The sequence below is a fragment of the Chiloscyllium plagiosum genome, chromosome 31 (assembly GCF_004010195.1).
Source record: "Chiloscyllium plagiosum isolate BGI_BamShark_2017 chromosome 31, ASM401019v2, whole genome shotgun sequence".
Classification (NCBI taxonomy): Eukaryota; Metazoa; Chordata; class Chondrichthyes; order Orectolobiformes; family Hemiscylliidae; genus Chiloscyllium; species Chiloscyllium plagiosum.
In genome coordinates this window covers 16783693-16803475 of record NC_057740.1, presented here as the reverse complement: position 1 = coordinate 16803475, position 19783 = coordinate 16783693, and the positions used below count along the sequence as shown (strand labels likewise).

The following is a 19783-nucleotide window of genomic DNA, read 5'->3' as shown; positions in this document are numbered from 1 at the left end:
ACCATCAGAGTACAATGTCTTCAGAAGGTTTGGAGATTCTGATGTCAGCATAAATGTGCAATACCACAGAGCGCTGTGAGGCAGCAGTGCTAACCACTGTGCCACCACTGTGCCAGTACTTCTGCTGTTCCTGTAAACTAACAGTGCACATGCCTGTACACCATCAGAGTACAATGTCTTCAGAAGGTTTGGAGATTCTGATGTCAGCATAAATGTGCAATACCACAGAGTTCATGAATCAGAACAAAAGCGTTTTTTGAAATACTCCAGGGATTGTAACTTTTACTTGTTACCAGATGTCTCAGTCCAATCAAATATCTTTGAACAAAAGCAAAATAGTGCAGATGCTGGAAACTGGAAGGGTTTTTCAGAAGCCGGGAGTGAGGAGATCTGTGAATCACCAATCATCACACATCTCCATGTATTGGGAATTCATCAACTTGAACATGAGGGACAAATCTGACCATGAAGATACCCCTGTGGCTGTGCGACAAACTTTTGTTTAATCTAACGTAGCTTTGCACAATGAGAAATAATCAGACAACAATAGAGGGGATTTTTTTTGAAAAGGAGAAGTGTGTGACTCAGAGCTGGGGGTGCTAGAGTTGTGCCACAAAACCTGAGCTGTCAGTGTCCTCAATGTGATACTGAACTATCACATGTGGTATGTTTCCAGATGACCTCACCTTGTGGTATTTTCCACCTCTACTAGAGGTAGCTTGCTGCCACTAATCCTCCTTTGTCTTTGCCATGCCTTGGCCCTGTCTAGTGACTTGTAGAAAGGGTAGACTACTGTGGAGTTTCTATTGACCCATACGGAGCTAGTACATATGTTCCTTTTGAAAGTTGAGTAGAAAACCTTGTCTCCTCCTACAGGCCATGCATGACATCAGATGTGGAGTCATTGGTTCAAATCCCACCATGACAGGTGATGAAATCTGAATTCAACTAAAGCCCTAGTGGACATGTTCTACAAGCTAAACAAGCTTACTTAATAGTGACCATGCAACAACTCCCGGTCGTTATAATAATTGACTGGGTTCACCAATGTCCTCTGGAAATCTGCTGTTCCTTACTTGGTCTGGACTAAATGTGTCTTCAGATGCATAGCTATGAGGCTGATTCTTATAGCAGAGTGGTAGTGTCCCTGTCTATGAGCCAGAAGACCTGGAATGTTCTGGAAGTATGGAGAAAGTGACAACATTCCTGATGAAGAGCTTATGCTCGAAATATTACTCTCCCGCTCCTCAGATAGTGCCTGACCAGCAATGCTTTTCCAGCGCCACAGGTTTTGACTCTATTTTGGAAGTGTGTCATGACATGTCTGAGTAAGTTGATTAAAAATTATTTAACGTTGGCATCACTTTCACACCTAAATTGGATTTGGGTTCAAAACAGAACACCAGAGCGGACTCAAAATGTTAACTCTGTTTCTCTCTCCACAGATGCTGCCAGGCCTGTTGAGTTTCTCCAGCAATATCTTTATTTCAGATTTCCAGCCTCCACAGCTTTTTGGTTTGATTTGGTTTTGGGTTAAAGCTAACCTGAAACTAGTACTGATGGAATGGCCAAATGTTTGTGAGCTGCCATTGAACAGAACTAATTACTGAGGCTCTGCTCAGTGTTTGGTGGACATAACAGATGCTGTGCAATTATCCAAAAAGAGTGAACAGGAAATCTCCTGACTTCCTAAACAAGTTTTTCTCTTAACCAACATCACTAAAACAAGTAATCTGGTCTTTTATCACATTGCCATTTGTGCAGTCATGATATATTTTCTACATTACAGCTATGACTGAATTTTAAAAGGATGTTATTGGTTGTGTAACCCTTTGGGACATTGAAAGGATGTAAAGGATACCATACAAGTACACTTTATTCTTCACCACCAGCAATGAACCTCCATGGTCTGTGTGTCCTCAGACTTCTATGTTGTGCTGTTCCTGAGTAGATAAAGAAATTGGTAAGATCTCTGGTCTATACATCAATGGGAGATGCATTTATTCGTCAATCAAGCATAAGAGAAGATTTCTATAGAGATCCTGATACCTTTCCTCTGGTTTTCACATTAGACTTTTAAAGAGAAAGCTTTAGAAAAGTAGTCTTTTATTTTTCATCTTATTTTGGGCCTCTACTACCTACGTTACAAACAACAATAGCCCCATTTTGCAGGTCACATCAAAAATAGTTGAGTAGCTCCATTTAGTCGGATTCAGGAGGGAATGACCAATAGGGCACAGCAATGGAAAGAAGCTCCACCCATGCATTGCTATCCCATCCAGGGCATGTGCAGGATTTCTGGGCTTCAGATCATTAATTGTTGGGCAGCATAGAATTTCCGGAGGTTTTCTACAGAGATATCTTTCAAGTAGCAGAGTTTCATTTTCAGTTGTTGCCATAGGAAGGAGCTCAGTTGGTGCACATTTGCTCTGACATGCACAAACAGTGCCAGGAATATGCAAACTGTCAAGTGATTGGCTTAAAACCTTAAAACTAATCTAAATACCCAAAAGGAGTAGTGAGTAAGAATTAAAAGACTGTAATGTAGAAATTCAAAGGAGCCCCACAAAGACCTTTTGTGAGAATTCTTTAAAAGCAAGTGGAAGGGGTTAATTCAGAAGGAAAGATCCCTCGACATTTTACCTTCAGTACATTGCATCAAAGCTTTTCTGTGTTTCTCCTCCCAGATATACGTTTTTCCTTCATAAGTTCACAGTTTACCCAATTACAATGATTAAATCAATACTCAGAAAGAAGTAATCAGACTAAAAATGTAACATTTAAATCGGGAACACTGTGTAACGTGCAGTGTGAGATGGGGTTCGTTGTCAAATACCCTTTTTTTGAATCTCCAATCATAGAATATTGAGCTATTTTGGACAATAAAAAATATTCATAATCAGTATAAAGATTATGAACACCTCTATAAAAATGTTCAAAATTCATACAGTCTAATTTTCTGTTCAATACATCAGTCACTGAGATGAAACTAAGTTAATGCTTTTAAGCCAATTTCATTTAATCTGTCTATATTCAAACCTCACCCTCCCATGTTGTCTCATGTGTCACCACAGCTGTGCTGCATGTACACATGTATTTTTGTTTTGACACATGCACAGGTCCATGTGCATTTGTTCACATTTACCTTCTAACTAGTGGTACTAAATAGTGAATCCTTTCTCCAATTATGTATCTAACTATAGTTAGTCTCTCCTACCCATCTACCACCCCCTGAGAAAAAGAGAAAATGACATCACCACAGGAAATGATGTCACACAAGAAATTAAATCACCAACCCAAAGAAACGCAAACATATAAATAGAAAGCAGGAATTATCAACAGTGCTACGCCCAGAGGCCTACTGAAGATGTTACCTAGTAGGGTAAGAAACATTTGGAAATGAACCTTCCAGCGCAGCGAGCAAACCTACCTGAGCTACAAATCTTCTCAAAACTCACTAAGTTAGTCTCTCTTTTAGCTGTTCACACTTTCTATTGGTACACTGTCACTCAACTTTGCTTTGTATGTGCAATCTGTGCCATACACTTTTGAGAGTGGACATATAGTCTTTTGTGGAATTGGCAGGTACTTAGAATCACTTGTGTATATAGGTAACTATATGTATATATTTGGGAACTGCTGAATATTTGTACAGCAATGCGCACACAGATATCAATAGGCCTGGATGTCGCTGCCTACCTGTACTTTTCCACTATATATGGTGAAAGGCATATACATATGGTCATATATATGCAGACATCTTTGTACAGGTATATGTATGTACAGCTACAGAGTCATAGAGTCATGCTTCACAGAAACAGCCCTTCCGGTCCTACCAGTTCATGCTGACCATAATCCCAAACGAAACTAGTCCCACCTTCCTGTGTTTGGCCCTATCCCTCCAAACATTTTTTATCCATGTACTTATCCAAACTCTGGAAGTGCATTCCACACATGAACCACTCTCTGTGTAAATAAATCTCCTCTGTGGCATGAACCACTCTCTGTGTAAATAAATCTCTTCTGTGACATTTTTAAACCTTTCTCCTCCCACCTTAAAGATATACTATTTACCTTATCTATATCTCTCATGATTATATAAGCCTCTGTAAGGTAACCCTTCAACCTCTTACGCTCCTTATAACTCAAATTCTCAGATTCCAGCAACCTCTTGGTAAATCTCTTCAGAATCCTCTCTAGGTTAATAATATACTTCCTATTGCAGGGAGACCAGTCTAGATACAATACATCAAGCTTTAATTGTGTACCATAGCGTACGTGCAGTTGATGCTGCGCATGTATGTAGGTATATACATTGAGGCACATGTATGCGTAAACACGTACATTCAATTTCATTCGCAAACGTGAGCACTGTACACGTTCAGTTGCACCCCAAAGGGTAAGGAACAGCACAGCTAATTTGTGAGAAAATTGAGAAAACGAAGCCAGATTCTTGCTACCAGTGTCTTCCTATGCTCAAGACACGGCACTGCAACGGACTGCCAATTCTCACTGTGCAAGTTTGTTTGTGTGTAAGTTGGAAAGTGTTCAACGTGGCACAGTTCCACAGTTAATAATTTATGAATTAAAGGACAGTCAAGGCCCAAAAGGCTACAAGAAAATGAAATGAATCGCTTGAAATATTCCTGGAAGTTCTCAGGGTAACTAGGAAAGTGCACCTAAATTATGGGAACAGAGCTAATCATAGCTGTGAAACAGTGGAGCTGAAATTGGATGTGTTTTCCTGTTTTGCCATCTGGAATAAATTAATCCAAGACAGTTTACAATGGCTTGTTTGTCAGGCGCAATTGAAGTCAGGACCCCTGCACACTGAATGGCGGGAAGGTTTCCAGGGACAGAATTGTGTGGTGATTTGTAGATAAAAATTTGGGTTAAACAGACACAGAGATGAGGAGTGTGCTTTGCACACAGAGAAGATATTTTTGAAGCGAATTAAACGTGTGGAATCAATATTTAGGATCGAGCTGAGAGGAAAGATCGAAAAGCTCAAACAGTAAAAAGTGAAGAGAATATGAAATTAAAGATACTTATTGAGGGACATAAAAAATTCAAGTAATATGAAGAGGAAATCTAAAACGTGGGTTATGAAATCATGAGGGGCATGGATAGGGTGAATAGCCAAGGTCTTTTTCCCTGGAAAGGGGAGTCCAAAACTCGAAGGCATAGAGGGAAAAGATATAAAAGGAACCTAAGGGGCAATGTTTTCAAGCAGAGGGTGGTACGTGTATGGAATGAGCTGCCAGGGGAAATGGTGGAGGCTGGTACAATTACAACATTTAAAAGGCATTTGGTTGTACATGAATAGAAAGAGTTGAGAGGGACATTGGCCAAGTGCTGGCAAATGGGACTAGATTAGGTTAAGATATCTGGTTGGCATGGACGAAATGGACTGAAGGGTCCATTTCCATGCTGTACATCTCTATGATTCTATGACTCTGTAACATTGCTGTAAATTAAACCAAGGGAATAGGTGGTGAATCCTGGAAATGCACAGCAGATGAGGCAACAGCTATAGAGAGTGAAATAGTCAGTGTTTCGAGTCATCAGTTCATTTGCTGATTGTTTTCAACGTTTTAAGTTTTTGATTCCGATTTCCAGCATCCACAGTACCTTCATACCTTGTGTGAAATGTAAAACAAACATCAGTGAGCTATCTTTCCAGGATTGCTGTCTAGTCAGGCACCAGTCATGAAGATCCCAAAGCCACCTTAAGTGTAAGCAATGCTGAGTGGGTGACAGTATTGCTGCTGAAATTGGCCCAGATGCTCCTTTGATCAGGAAACAGAAATCCAGTCGGGGGTGGTGCTCCTGACCACCAGCAACCCTCCTCTGGAAGTGAGCAAGTATGGCTGTTGGGGAAGATCAGATTAACTGGTTTACTGTTGCAACTTCCATGGTCAATCAGCTTGACAATACTCAGTCAAGGGTCACATATAAAGAGAGGTCACATGCAGGAACAATGAGGGGATGATGAGCATAATGGGACTTGACTTGGAAATGGCCTGTAGTGTGAGAGTAGGGACTGAATCTGTACACTGTGTATAGGGATCCAAAGAAGAAAGAATTACTTTTTAACTTGGAAAGTAAGCAAGGAGATAAAACATCCAACAGACACATTCAACCACAATAATTCCTTTAGAAATCTTGGGAAGTCTGCGGAACTGAGAGCCAGAGAGAGATGTCACTGTCTCATGATTTGTCTTTAAACAAACTGCTTTTTGACCAGATATGTTACTTTATGACAATCTATCAGAGAAATGGAATTTCTGAATGGTTGAACCCTGCCCAGGTATATTGTATAGATAATAGTTCTCAAAGGGTTAGTATTGGAGACAGCATTAAGCTCCACCCAGTCTAGTGTTATCATTAGGACTGGGTGGGGTGAGGCAGCGCTGGATTTGGAAGATGGCAGATGTATAATCTAGGTTGCCTCACAGTCACCGTGACGATATATGACTTACTAACGTAACTTGTATCTGACTGTTATCATGCAATAAATTACGTATTGTTTAAGACAAACACTTCTTGTTAAGACTCACCAATGGTTTTCCATTACCATTGTAAACTAAAAAGACCCCTCTGACCTAGGGGAAAGGGGATGGTGTTGTCAAACTATCTCAACAGCAAGCTGGTTGTGGGTGGCATTGTAATATGCACATGCAATAATGACACCTGGTGTGAACCTCCTTCTGTTTTCCAGACCAGCGATCTGGGACCTGTTTCTCCAGTCTGCTGAGTGGTCGATGTGCTGGAGACCTACATGGACATTACACTAAGATGCAGTGCTGCTGTGATTCTGGGCGTTGTTGGTCAGCAGGACACACTCCAGAGATGTGTCCTGTCAGAGGGTCTGGTAAGTGAAGTTGGTATAAACATTGGGAATCAATAAAAATCTGTAAAAAAATAAAATGACGACCACATAATCACTCTCAATTATTGTGAAGACCTATCTAGTTCACTAATGTCCTGTAGGAAACAAAATCTGTGTCCTTACCCAGTCTAACCTACATGTGATTCCAAATCTCTAGCAAATGACTCTTAACTGCACTCTGATCAATTAGGGATGGACAATAAATGCTAGTCTAGACAGTGACCTTCATATCCCATAAACAATTTTTTTAAAACAGCCAATCAAGTACACAAGTGATGATTCTAAACATCATAGCAAAGTTTGTACTTTGACCTTTTGAAAGGACAAATTTTCAAGGATGCAATATAATGGGGGCAGGATACTGAATACTTTGTATTCTGATGGGCTGTTGAATATATTTACTTCATTTGTTTGCATTTCACCATATATGGAAAGCACAGTAGTTCCCAGGAGTCTCAGAATTCCATCTTTGGAATAGTCAAAATCCTGTTTGGTTCAAGCTTCCATTTCATTCAAAAAAAAATTCATTGTCCAACACAATCTGCAGGTTGGTTCAAACATCATTTTGACTAAAAAAAAGTCGATCGAAACAATTTTTTCAGTGGAATAAACCAATCAAAAACCAATAATAACTCTGCCTCTGCTTGGGAGTTGGTTGCTGAATTGAATTGAATTGAATTGAATTTATTGTCACGTGTACTGGGGCACAGTGAAAAGCTTTGTCTTGCGAACAATACAGGCAGATTACAGAGTTAAGCAGCATAGTTAGTAAATAATAGGTAAACAGTGACAAAAACAAAACACAGATACAGGCGAATGTTAAGAGTTTGTGAGGTTATTGTGGTTGGGGTGAATGGCTGCTTCAGTGAGATTAATAGCCCAGAAATGTTTTGGGCTTGTATCTGTTTTTATGAGCATTAACCAGACTTCTAAATTGCAGGAAGAATGTGCTGCATAAAAACTTAAAGGTCACTGTTCACTATATTGGTATGAGAAAATAAAGGCAGTGAGGATCCGCACTTAAAATGGTTCATACACCTGGGGCCTTGCACCTGTTTGCCATCCAGATTGCCCTAAACGTGGCCAGCACTGGGCTTTGAAGTCCCTCCACTGACAAATTCTCTGGGGATGTTCCAACAGATATCTGCAGCTCACCAGTCTAATCTCAGTGAGGCCTGAGATCAAACATTTACAGACACCAGAACTGAGAGATTATACTTGTCAGCAAATACTGAATGACCATAGGTCTCTAGAAAAGAGAAGACTGAGAGTATGAAGGGTTTTGATAGAGCAGAGTATGGAAAAGTTTTGCACTTATGGGAAAAGTGAGGATCATACAACAAAGCCATTAATCAATCCAATGGGGAATTCAGCAGAAGCCTCTTTACTCAAGATGTGTAACTTCCCAGTAGTTGAGGTCAATAGCAAAGATGTATTTACAGGGAAACAGGAGAAATATCTGCGGAAGAACAGAATGGAAGGTTGTGGTGATAGGTTTGACGAAATGGGGTGGGAAGAGGTTTGTATGGTGCATTAACACCAGGACAGACCAGTGGAGCTGAATGGCACACTTATGTGCTGAGAATTTCCCTTAATTATCGATATTACCAGGACTTTCACCATAGGGTACAAGAATTGTTTCCTATGGCCAATTCGTACCAACAGATCCATGTGAACACATTTCTAAGGAGAAGTTTAAAGGGTATATAGTGTAAAACAAATCTTCCCGGTTTCTGATCAAATCCACATGATCCAGCATGATAGACAAGACATCCATCACTTCCCTCCATTCGATGCCCAACTTCCCCCATATCCTCCTGTATTTGTTGCATTTGCCTCAGAGACCTGTTACATTCTGGCCATCCAGTTGTTTGTAAAGGGGAAGAAATGTGGAATGGGATGATCAATCATCATGTCATCGTTTAAGTGCCACTGCCTATTTGTGGATCAGGCTTTCTGGACCTCAACAGAAGAATCCAGGCAGGAGTGGAATACATGACAAGGTGTGTCTATGAATCTTGGTCCACAGTCTTGCTCCAGCAATACTCACCAAACCAGCAGAGGAGAAACCAGAGACAACTGAAAACCGTTCTTTCAACAGAATCAGTTCCCAGTCCCTCACTCAGCCTATCCAAGAGAAACCATTACAGATACCTTAAATATTGAGAATTCAGGCATGAAGGTATGAGTGAAGAGGAAGACTACTCTGTTACTAAATTCCAACTGCTCTTGTCCACAGTTACATGCTAGAAAAACAAAAAGTGCTATTTCATAAGTTTTGCTTCTGCTCTGTCCAGTATCTCACGTGATGCTCTCAATATTATCCTTTCAGATGAATATCGCAGACTGTGCATTGAGGGTGTTCCCTTTGGACCGGGTTACCCTGGCATAGGATTTCCAGGATTTTCTGGTGGAATTGGGCCAAATGGCCTTGGCCCTGGTGGAGTTGGGCCTGGTGGAGTTAGCCCTGGTGGTGTCGGACCTGGTGGAGTCGGACCTGGTGGACTTGGACCTAACGGGGTTGGGCCCAGTGGGATTGGACCAGGTGGAATTGGAACAGGTTTCTCAGGACTACCTGGGACTGGGCCTGGCATTGGTAAGTATTAAATTAACTGAAGTATGAAAGATCATATCACGCAAACTTAAAGTAATCATATATCCTGCAATGTGTGGTTCACAGTTTTAGCGTGTTCTGTAGTGAATGAGGTTCTCAGCTGTGTTAAAGGTTGATCTCTTCCATGATAAGGATCATGGGTTGATGGGATGCAAGCAAGTGTTTTCAGCTGCGAAGATTTGGAAACTAAAACAAGAAATATCAAGAAAGTTACCGAGGGAAAAAATCAAAACCATGGTTCATTCTACAGTCCTACCCCTACCCCTTCCCCAGCTGGACTGCCAGTGGGAGAACCATTATAGAGATATCAGAGCCCTGTCTCTGACCTGCACTCCAACTTAGTCAATCTGTACAAGGTATCTGATGACATAAATATATCAATGTTAAATGAGCTGTGCTGTGAGGACGATAGCCTTAAAAGCTTGATATTCAACCGTTTCTTGTGTATGGTTTCTGTGAATTGCTCAGTAACTAAGTTAGGAGGTGTTAAGGCTTGGCCTTGAACATTTCATAAGGACGGTGAGGGGGAAGAACAGATGTGTGTAACAAGAAATAGTTCATGGGAATTTATAGCTGGATTTAATTTCTCTTAAAAAAGTGATAGTAACCCACCTTCTTGAACAACTGCAGTTTAATAGGGAAAGAGTTCCAGGATATGAACACAGGTGGATTTTAAAAATTTGTAAATGATGCAAGCAAAGGAAAACTGTGTGGGGTAAGGCATTTACAGGTTTAAGTCCATAGATTACACAAGTAGCTTGGCTTTTTATACTATGAAGGAATGGTAAATATTTCTATATATGCCAAGTCACTAAAGGACATTTAACCCATTGGTTTAAAAATCTGTAACTGACCGATTAGCAACTATAATAAAGGATAGATCACGGTACTTTCTGAATGAATAGAGTTAAATACAGCAGATGTCCAAACAAATTCAGGGTTCAGGTCATCTTTAAAATGCCATGAGCAAGTAATTACAAAAGTGAATGCAATACTGATCTTTATGTCCAAAGGACTGAAGTACCCAGTGTGCAGAAGTTATGCTGCGGCAATACAAAACCCTTTACAAACCCCGTTTGGAGTTCTGTGAATAGATCTGGGCACCTTAGGAAGGGTCTGTTGGCCTTGAATGGAGTCCAATGTAGGTTTACTACAATGATACCTAGACTTCAGGGGTTAGGTTATAAGGAGATATTATATAAATTATAAAATGTTTTCTCTGCAATTTAGATTCCCTACGGTATGGAAACAGGCCCTTTGGCCCAACAAGTCCACACCAACCCTCTGAAGAGTAACCCACCCAGACCCATTCCCTATATTTACCCTTGACTTAATGCACCTAGCACGACAGGCAATTTAGCTTGGCCAATTCACCTAACCTACACATCTTTGGAGTGTGGAGGGAAACCCACGCAGACACTAGGAGAATGTGCAACCTCCACACAGACAGTCACCCGAGGCAGGAATCGAACCCAGGTCCCTGGCACTGTGAGGTAGCAGTGCTAACCACTGAGCCACCGTGGCTATAACCTGATTGACGTCTTCAAGATATTAAAAGGAAACTTCAGGGTAGATAAAGATAAACTATTTCCACTGGTTAGGGATTCTAAATCTAAGGGGTGTAGTCTAAACGTTAGGGTCAGACTGTTCAGGACAGATGTTACAAAGGGTGGCAGGTGTTTGGAACTCTCTTCCTCAAAATGACACTGGATGTTGGATCAGTTGTTAATTTAAAATCTAACAATAGGACAATATTTTGTTAAACAAAGACATTAAGGGATATGATCCCATTGAATGGTAGAAGAGGCTGAAGAGGCTGAATGGCTTACTCTGGTTCCCATGTTCCTATAAGTAAACCTGTGCTTTTTTGAACCTTTTCCCAGGTACAGCCACCCTGAATCAGACAATTGATGTTTGCAAGCATTTCACCAACCTGTGTCTGAACGGACGTTGTATTCCCACCCCATCCAGTTACCGCTGTGAATGTAACATGGGTTTCAAACAGGATGTGCGTCGAGAGTGTATTGGTGAGTAGACTACATTTGGGAGAGATTTTTACTCTGCATTTCTTTTTTTATTTTCACATCTCTCCTGAAATAACAGACTATCATGATGGTGTAGTCCCCTGAGCATTGAGTTGATGGAGTACAGTATCCTGAATTCTGACTCTTGCTGGGATATAATTTTTCCCAGCTGCTGACTCACAATTGGACACAGATTCCAAACACTGTACTTCCAACTGGGCTACAGTTCCTCTGATACTGTCTGACATTGAGGTACAGTACTGCAGATACTGTCTCTCATTGGGCTACAGTTCCACAGATACTGTCTCACATTGGGGTACAGTACTGCAGATACTGTCTCACACTGGGGTACAGTGCTGCAGATACTGTCTCACATTGGGGTACAGTACTGCAGATACTGTCTCTCATTGGGCTACAGTTCCACAGATACTGTCTCACATTGGGTACAGTACTGCAGATACTGTCTCACACTGGGGCACAGTGCTGCAGATACTGTCTCTCATTGGACTATAGTTCCTCAGATATTGTCTTACATTGGGATACAGTTCCTCAGATTCTGTTTCACATTGAGGTACAGTTCCTCAGATACTGTCTCAATTTGAGGTACAGTTCCTCTGATACTATCTCACATTGGGCTACAGGTCCTCAGATACTGTTTCACATTGAGGTATAGGTCCTCAGATACTGTCTCTCATTGGGATACAATTCCTCAGATATTGTCTCATATTGGGGTACTGTTCCTCAGATACTGACTCACATTGGGGTAGACTACCTTAGATACTAATTCACATTTCGATACAATTCATCTGATATTGATTCATTTTGGGGTACAGTTCCTCTGATATTGACTCTCATTGGGATACAGTTCCTCAGATACTAACTCACATTGCGATATAATATACTTGGTGCTGATTTTTGGTATTACCATGTAATGATTCTTACTAGGTTTACTGTATCCTGGATGCTGACTCTGGTTGGGAATCCTGGAAGTTCTGGGACAATAACTGACTGCAGTAGCTGATCATGGCTATCACCCTCCTTTTGTATCTGACCCAAGGACGTACTATTCACATACAAACTGGCACACTGAGTGTCAGCAATCTATTTAATCATTGGGCTGTTGGAGCTAAGCCAGCTTACCCAACTTTCCAGCAGTGTAACTCAGTAATCGAAGGCAATTGGAAATAGTGATATGTCTAAGATTTGGACTTCTCACTGGATGACTCACTATCTTGTACTTGCCTCTTTGTTTGCTAGTAGGAGCCTCCTATTTTCAAATTCATTGAGCAATGAAATGATACGACTGTAGAGAAAACAAATAGACCTGGTGATTTTTTGTTGCCTTCCTCGTGAGAGCTCTGAAGGAAATAAAAGTCTGCTTGCCAAATGACCTCCACTTATAAGCAGTCATTGTCCCTTGAATTCTTCTGCCATCACCACCGAAAAATTCTCTAAATCCCACGTGGGCTATGGCTTGTGACCCTCAGTATAGGATAATTACCTGGGCTTACAGTGACTCAAAAGGGATGGTCGATTGAAGTCTCTGCAACCTGAAAATAGTGGCAACACTTCAGAAGTACTTGATTGACTGTAAAACCTAAAGGATATCCTGAGGTTTTATAACAGCTTGATGAATGGAAGTCTTTCTTTCTGACAGAATAGTGTAGGTTGGGCCTTGATGGAACGTAGAGCCTGGGAATGAACTAGTTAGTCTGCATATCCCATTAGCTGGGGCAGACTAAGGCACAGCACTATTCTTCCAATATGTCTTAGTGAGAGGGATGCTTGGCAGGAAGCAAGGGCTTGGCACCTTTGGGAGAAATGAATAATTAATTATTTTTGATGTTCTCATTTTTTTGGGTATGCATGATGATAGGTCACACCCATTTGCAGTGCAGTGTCCAACACAGATGAAGCATTCATTTATCAGTGCTTTCTCTTATTCAATCTACTACAATATTCAAACTGTCTGTTAAGACTCCTCAAGTGACTCTTAATTTCTGTCTCCCTTTTGTATTCCTTGTTTATATTTTCACCCCTTAGAGGCCAGTGTGTGCGTGGTCTGGATGTCTGATCTCTGACTGGTTTGATCAAGTTCATATACAGAGTGAGATTAAATTACCAGCCCTGTGCACATGCTAAACAGTTTGTCCCTTCAGAAAACAGTGTTAATCGAAACCAGCCTGATTGGAATTTCCTGTTTCATTCTCACTGGCTCAGCTGCAAACAAGCGATAGTACTTTTCACAGACTGAAAGGAACTCAGCCTTCTATCAATATAAACATGTTCTGTAAATTCTAGCTGACTTTAACTAATTTTAATTGGTTTATAATTATTACAATTGGTCACCCACTATGCAACTCACTGCACTGAGAAAGTTCCAACCAGCTCCACGTACCAAACAGTCTGCAGGCCCGCTAGAGATTTAAATTCATGATTGCAAAGGACAACACTTAAAGGTGCCTGGGAAAAGTGCTGGGGAAGATGACTAATTGGATAGCTATTTGAAAGAGCCAGAACTGGCATATTAGGCCAATGGCCATCCTTCGTGCTGTAATACCCTTTGATGACACACCAGGCAAAATTATTCAGTGTAATCAAAGGGAGGATTGAGGTAAGGACCAAACTCTGAGGATTCTGAAGCCCATTCTTTCAACCATGAGTCAGATGCATAGCGCTGGCTGTACAAACTGTTGTATAAAGATATCAGCTCAACATCATTGTCTAGGCTGACATGTTGCATTAGAAATCAGGGCAGGCAACCGTGAGATATAGTGAGGAGGGCACAGAACCTGGCTGAGTTAGACCTGCCGAAAATTTAAGACAGAAGTATAAAGTAGAGAATGACTCTACACCCTCAGCCCTCACATTCGGGGGATAGAAAGTATCCTTTGCGAGCCGGATTGGGAGTCCCAAATGGTGTGTTGCCTGCCCAGTGCCAGGGTGCAGGACATCTCCTACCGGCTTGAAAGGATATTGGAGCAGGAGGGAGAAGATCCAATTGTTGTGGTCCATGGTGGGACTAACAACATAGGCAAGGCTAGGAAGATTATCAAGCACTAAGAACAAAATTAAGGAACAGGTCCTGAAGGGTCATAATCTCTGGATTACTATCCAAACCACATGCAAATTGTCTTAGGGATAAGAAAATTAGAGAAGTAAACACGTGGCTAAGGGAGTGGTGTGGGAAAGAGGGGTTCCATTTCATGGGGCATTGGAATCAGTTTTGGAACCAGGGGGTCTGTACCGTTGGGACAGTCTCTACCTGAACCAATCTGGAACCAGTGTTCTGGCGAAAAGAATAAATAGGGTGGTCAACAAGACGTTAAGCTAGTGAGTCGGGGGGGAGGGAAAAGGAAAAATGACAGGAAGTATGATGGTAAATAAAAGGGTAAACAGCAGGTTAGCATGTGTGCAGGAGAGTTTAACTACAAGGCAGACTGTGAAAGAAGTAAAAAGGAAGGATAACTCAGGCGGTATTATTCAAGATGTTGAAAATCATGAGAGTAAAAAAACTAGCATAATGGCACTTTACCTGAATGCTCATAGCATTCATAACAAGGTCAGTGAGTTAGCAGCACAAATCATTGCGAATGAATATGATTTAGATTGATAAATTCTTGATGTCACAAGGAATTAAGGGCTACGGGGAGAATGCGGGTAAGTGGAGTTGAAATGCCCATCAGCCATGATTGAATGGCGGAGTGGATTCGATGGGCCAAATGGCCTAATTTCCACTCCTGTGTCTTATGGTCTTATTTACTAGCCATTACAGAGACATGGTTACAGGATGGTCACAACTGGGAGTTAAATATTCAGGGGCATCAGACTATTCAGAAGGTCAGACAGGAAGGTAAGAGAGGTGGTCTGACTCAGATTTCAAGGACGACATCAGGGTGGTGCTGTGAGATGATACAGGTTCGATGCAGAATAAGATTGAACCCATTTGAGAGAAATTTTAAGAAGAAAATGTCACTCATAGGCGTAGTCTATAGGCCACCAAATAATAGCATCACATTGGGGTGGGAAATAAAGAAATAACTAATGCCTGTAAAAATGGTACGGCTATTATCATGGGGCATTTTAATCCACATGTCGATTGGTTGAACCAGCTCAGTCAGGGTAGCCTTGAGGAGGAGGAGTTGAGTGTATCCGTGATAGTTTTCTTGAACAGTATGTAATGGAATGGACGAGGTAGCAAGCTATCCTAGATCTGGTTCTGTGGAATGAGACAGAAATAAGTAATGACCTCATTGTTAGGAATCCTCTTGGAAGGAATGATCACAGTATGATTCAATTTCAAATACAGATGGAGAGTTGTGAAAATAAAATTTAATACCAGGGTCCTGTGCTTAAACAAGGGAGACTACAGTAGGATGAGGGAAGACTTGGCTAAAGTAGACTGAAAACAAAGACTTTATGGTGGGACAATTGATAAGCAGTGGAGGACTTTCAAAGCGATTTTTCAAAGTGCCCAGCAAAGATATATTCCAGGGGGGTAGACAAAAGGTGGGGAATTATAGACTGGTTAGCTTAACCTCTGTAGTGGGGAAGATGCTTGAGTCTACTGTCAAGGAAGAAATAGCAAGGCATCTAGCTAGATATTGTCCCTTTGTACAGACGCAACATTGATTCATGGAGGGCAGGTCATGCTTAACAAATCTTTTGGAATTCTATGAAGACATTATGAGCAAGATGGACAATGGGGACCCAATGGATGTGGTGTACCTAGATTTCCAAAAGACCTTCAACAAGGTGCCATGCCTTAGGCTGCTGCATAAGATAAAGGTGCATGGCGTTATGGGTAAAGTATTAGCATGGATGGAGGATTGGTTGACAAACAGAAAGAGTGGGGATAAATGAGTGCTATTCTGGTTGGCAATCAGTAACTGATTCCTGATGAGGGGCTTTTGCCCGAAAGGTCGATTTCCCTGCTCCTCGGATGCTGCCAGACCTGCTATGCTTTTCCAGCACCACTTTAATCTTGACTCTGATCTCCAGCATCTGCAGTCCTCACTTTCGCCTAATCATTAACTAGTGGTGTGCCTCAGGGATCAGTGTTGGGATCACAATTATTCACAATTTATGTAGATGATTTGGAGTTGGGGACCCCATGTAGTGTGTCAAAGTTTACAGCTGACACTAAGATGAGTGGCAAACCAAAGTGTGCAGAGGACTGTGATACTTTGCAGAGGAACATAGATACATTGAGTGAGTGGGTAAAAGTCTAGCAGATGGAATACAATGTTAATAAATGTGAAGTCATCTATTTTGGTAGAAGTAACAGAAAAAAGGATGATTACTTGAATGGTAAAAAGTTGCAGCATGCTGCTGTGCAGAGGGATCTGGGTGTACTTGTACATGAATCACAGAAGGTTGGTCTGCAGGTGCAATAAGTAATTAAAAAGGCAAATGGAATTTTGTCCGTCATTGTTAAAGGGATTGAGTTTAAAAGCAGGGAGGTTATATTGCAGCTGTAGAGAGTACTGGTAAGGCCACACCTGGAGTACTGTGGGCAGTTTTGGTCTCCTTACCTGAGAAAGGATGTAATGGCACTGGAGGGGGTGCAGAGGGGGTTCACTAGGTTGATTCCGGAGTTGAGGGGGTTGATTTATGAGGAGCGACTGAGTAGACTGAGATTATATTCATTGGAATTCAGAAGAGTGAGTGGGGGATCTGAAAGAAACATGTAAAATTATGAAGGGAATAGATGAGATAGAAATAGAGAGGGTGTTTCCACTGGCAGGTGAAACTAGGACAAGAGGACATAGCCTCAAAATTAGGGGGAGCAGATTCAGGACTGAACTGAGAAGGAACTTCCTGACCCAGAGGATTGTGAATTTATGGAATTCCCTCCCCAGTGAAGTAGTTGACCCTACTTCAGTAAATGTTTTAAAGCGAAGATAGATCTTTTTTGAACAATGAAGGAATTAAGGGTCATGGTGAGAGGGTGGGTAAGTGGAGCTGAGACCACAAAAAGATCAGCCATGATCTTATTGAATGGCACAGCAGGCCCGAAGGGCCAGATGGCCTACTCCTGCTCCTAGTTCTTAATTTCTTATTTTCACATCCCCTCAAACAACCCCATATCACCTCATGCCATATACTCATCCTTTATAGCCCCTCATACCCTCCAGGCAGTCCTCCACTGCCTCCATACCTGCCATGTTAACCTAAGCCCATAACCCTTCTGATGTCAAAACCCATGCCCCCTCAATCATCATTTATACCTACCATACCAACTTAACCTGTACCCACCTTGGGCGGTACTCAAGACTCATGCAGAGATGAGATAAGATAAAGTTCTATGCAGTAAAGTTTGAAGTTTAATTGCAAACTTCATTATATAGAGAAAAAGACAACTTATTCATTAAAACTACTTTGCAGCAATTACTATTCCTCATCTTCAGGAGTAGCTTTCACAACACATATTTCATTTAAATGCAAGGTCCCTTATAACAACAAGCTTTGGAATGCATAGTCCTAATCAAAGAGTTTAAGACAACTTGTAGTTGTCAATCAAACTGAAAGAACAGGTGCCCTACTGTGATAATGAATGGTTGTGTAGTCGTGTAGCACAAATTGTGTAAAGGAAACCTTCAGGCTTACGCCACAAACAGAATGAAATAGCAAACAATGTTTTTAACACTTCAGGCACTTATTTTCAAAGATGTAAAGGGCACGACTATTAAATGCCTCGGTGGCTTTACAACGTTTTTTGATAAATCATTTTGAAATTCTTATTGACACTTATAACAATTTCTCATACCACTTCTGACAGGTCCTTCCGAGAGTTGCCTTTGACTGTTTCAATGATTGGTTTTGACTGGCCTTCTTGACAGTCATTTTTGATCTTTGATTTTGACAAGTCTGTTGTCACTTCCAATTAGTTTGAACAGGTTTATCCACTTCTTACATGCCATTTTAACAATTCTAAAGGGCCTCTTACCTCTCAAAGAGCACCTGTCTTGCTCCCAACAGTGTCCTGGGATCATACCCAAAGATGTACCTCACCTCTTAAAGAAAGGTAACAATTCCAGGCCTGCTCTTACCAGGTCTAGTCTGTACACTGAAGATGTCACACTCCTAGGCTGTCAAAATCCAAAGCAGCTGCTGATTTAAATGGTCAGCTGCCTCCATGACAAGCACATGCATGAGATATCAACCGGACACATTCCTGCCCTCACAAAATTAGGAAGTGCCGTGTTTGGAAGCAGATCTTGAGATTTTGAGGTTGTCTGCCATTTTTGCCATGATGGAGATCCTATGTGTCAAAACTCCAGGCCTGTGCACAGCCATAAGGATTTAGGGTTTAGAATCCCTACATTGTGGAAACAGGCCATTTGGCCCAACAAGTTCACACTGGCCCTCTGAAGGCTAACCCACCCAGATGCATTCTCCTACCCTATTACTCTACATTTACCCCTGACTAATGTACCTAACCTACACATTCCTGAACACTACGGGCAATTAAGCATGGCCAATTCATCTAACCTGCACATCTTTGGACTGTGAGAGGAAACCAACTCAGATACTGGGAGAACGTGCAAACAGACAGTCACCCAAGAATGGGATCGAACCCAGGCCCCTGGTGCTGTGAAACATCAGTGCTAACCACTGAGCCACCATACACCTTGATTGTAGGCTGATTGTAGAGAGAGCAGGGCAGTTCCAACTCCTGCACTCATACTCAGTGCCATTGAGCTAAGTGACTGAAGAATGCCACAGGACTGAAAAAGGTATCGAGACTGGCTCTAATGCAACGAGGGATACATCGGGTTCCAAGAGATCAATTGTGTTAGGGGATTCTCTAGTCCGAGGTACAGACAGATGTTTATGTAGCTAGCAGCAAAAAAGCAGAATGGTGTGTTGCCAGGATCAAGGGTGTCTCAGAGAGGGTGCAGAATGTTCTCACGGGGGAAGAGGGGCCAGCAAGAGGTCATTGTCCACATTGGAACCAACGACAGAGGAAGGGAAAAGGTTGACATTCTGAAGGGAGATTACAGAGAGTTAGCCAGGAATTTAAAAAGGAGGTCCTCAAGAGTAGTAATATCTGGATTACTCCTGGTGCTACGTGCTAGTGAGGGCAGGAATAGGAGAACATGGCTGAGGAGCTGGTGTATGGGAGAAGGATTCACATTTTTGGATCATTGGAATCTCTTTTGGGGTAGAAGTGACCTGTACAAGAAGGACAGATTGCACCTAAATTGGAAGGGGACTAATATACTGGCAGGGAAATTTGCTGGAGCTGCT

The 19783-nt window shown here is 41.6% G+C and overlaps 1 protein-coding gene across 1 annotated transcript in view; it reads left to right on the top strand.

The window, feature by feature from the left end:
* The window catches only part of fbn2b (fibrillin 2b), a 165431-nt gene that overhangs the window by 10985 nt on the left and 134663 nt on the right, over positions 1-19783 (top strand). The window contains exons 3-4 of the mRNA XM_043721603.1: positions 9225-9488; positions 11390-11533. Of these exons, the coding sequence (XP_043577538.1) occupies positions 9225-9488; positions 11390-11533 (408 nt within the window). The remainder of the gene's footprint in view (positions 1-9224; positions 9489-11389; positions 11534-19783) is intronic.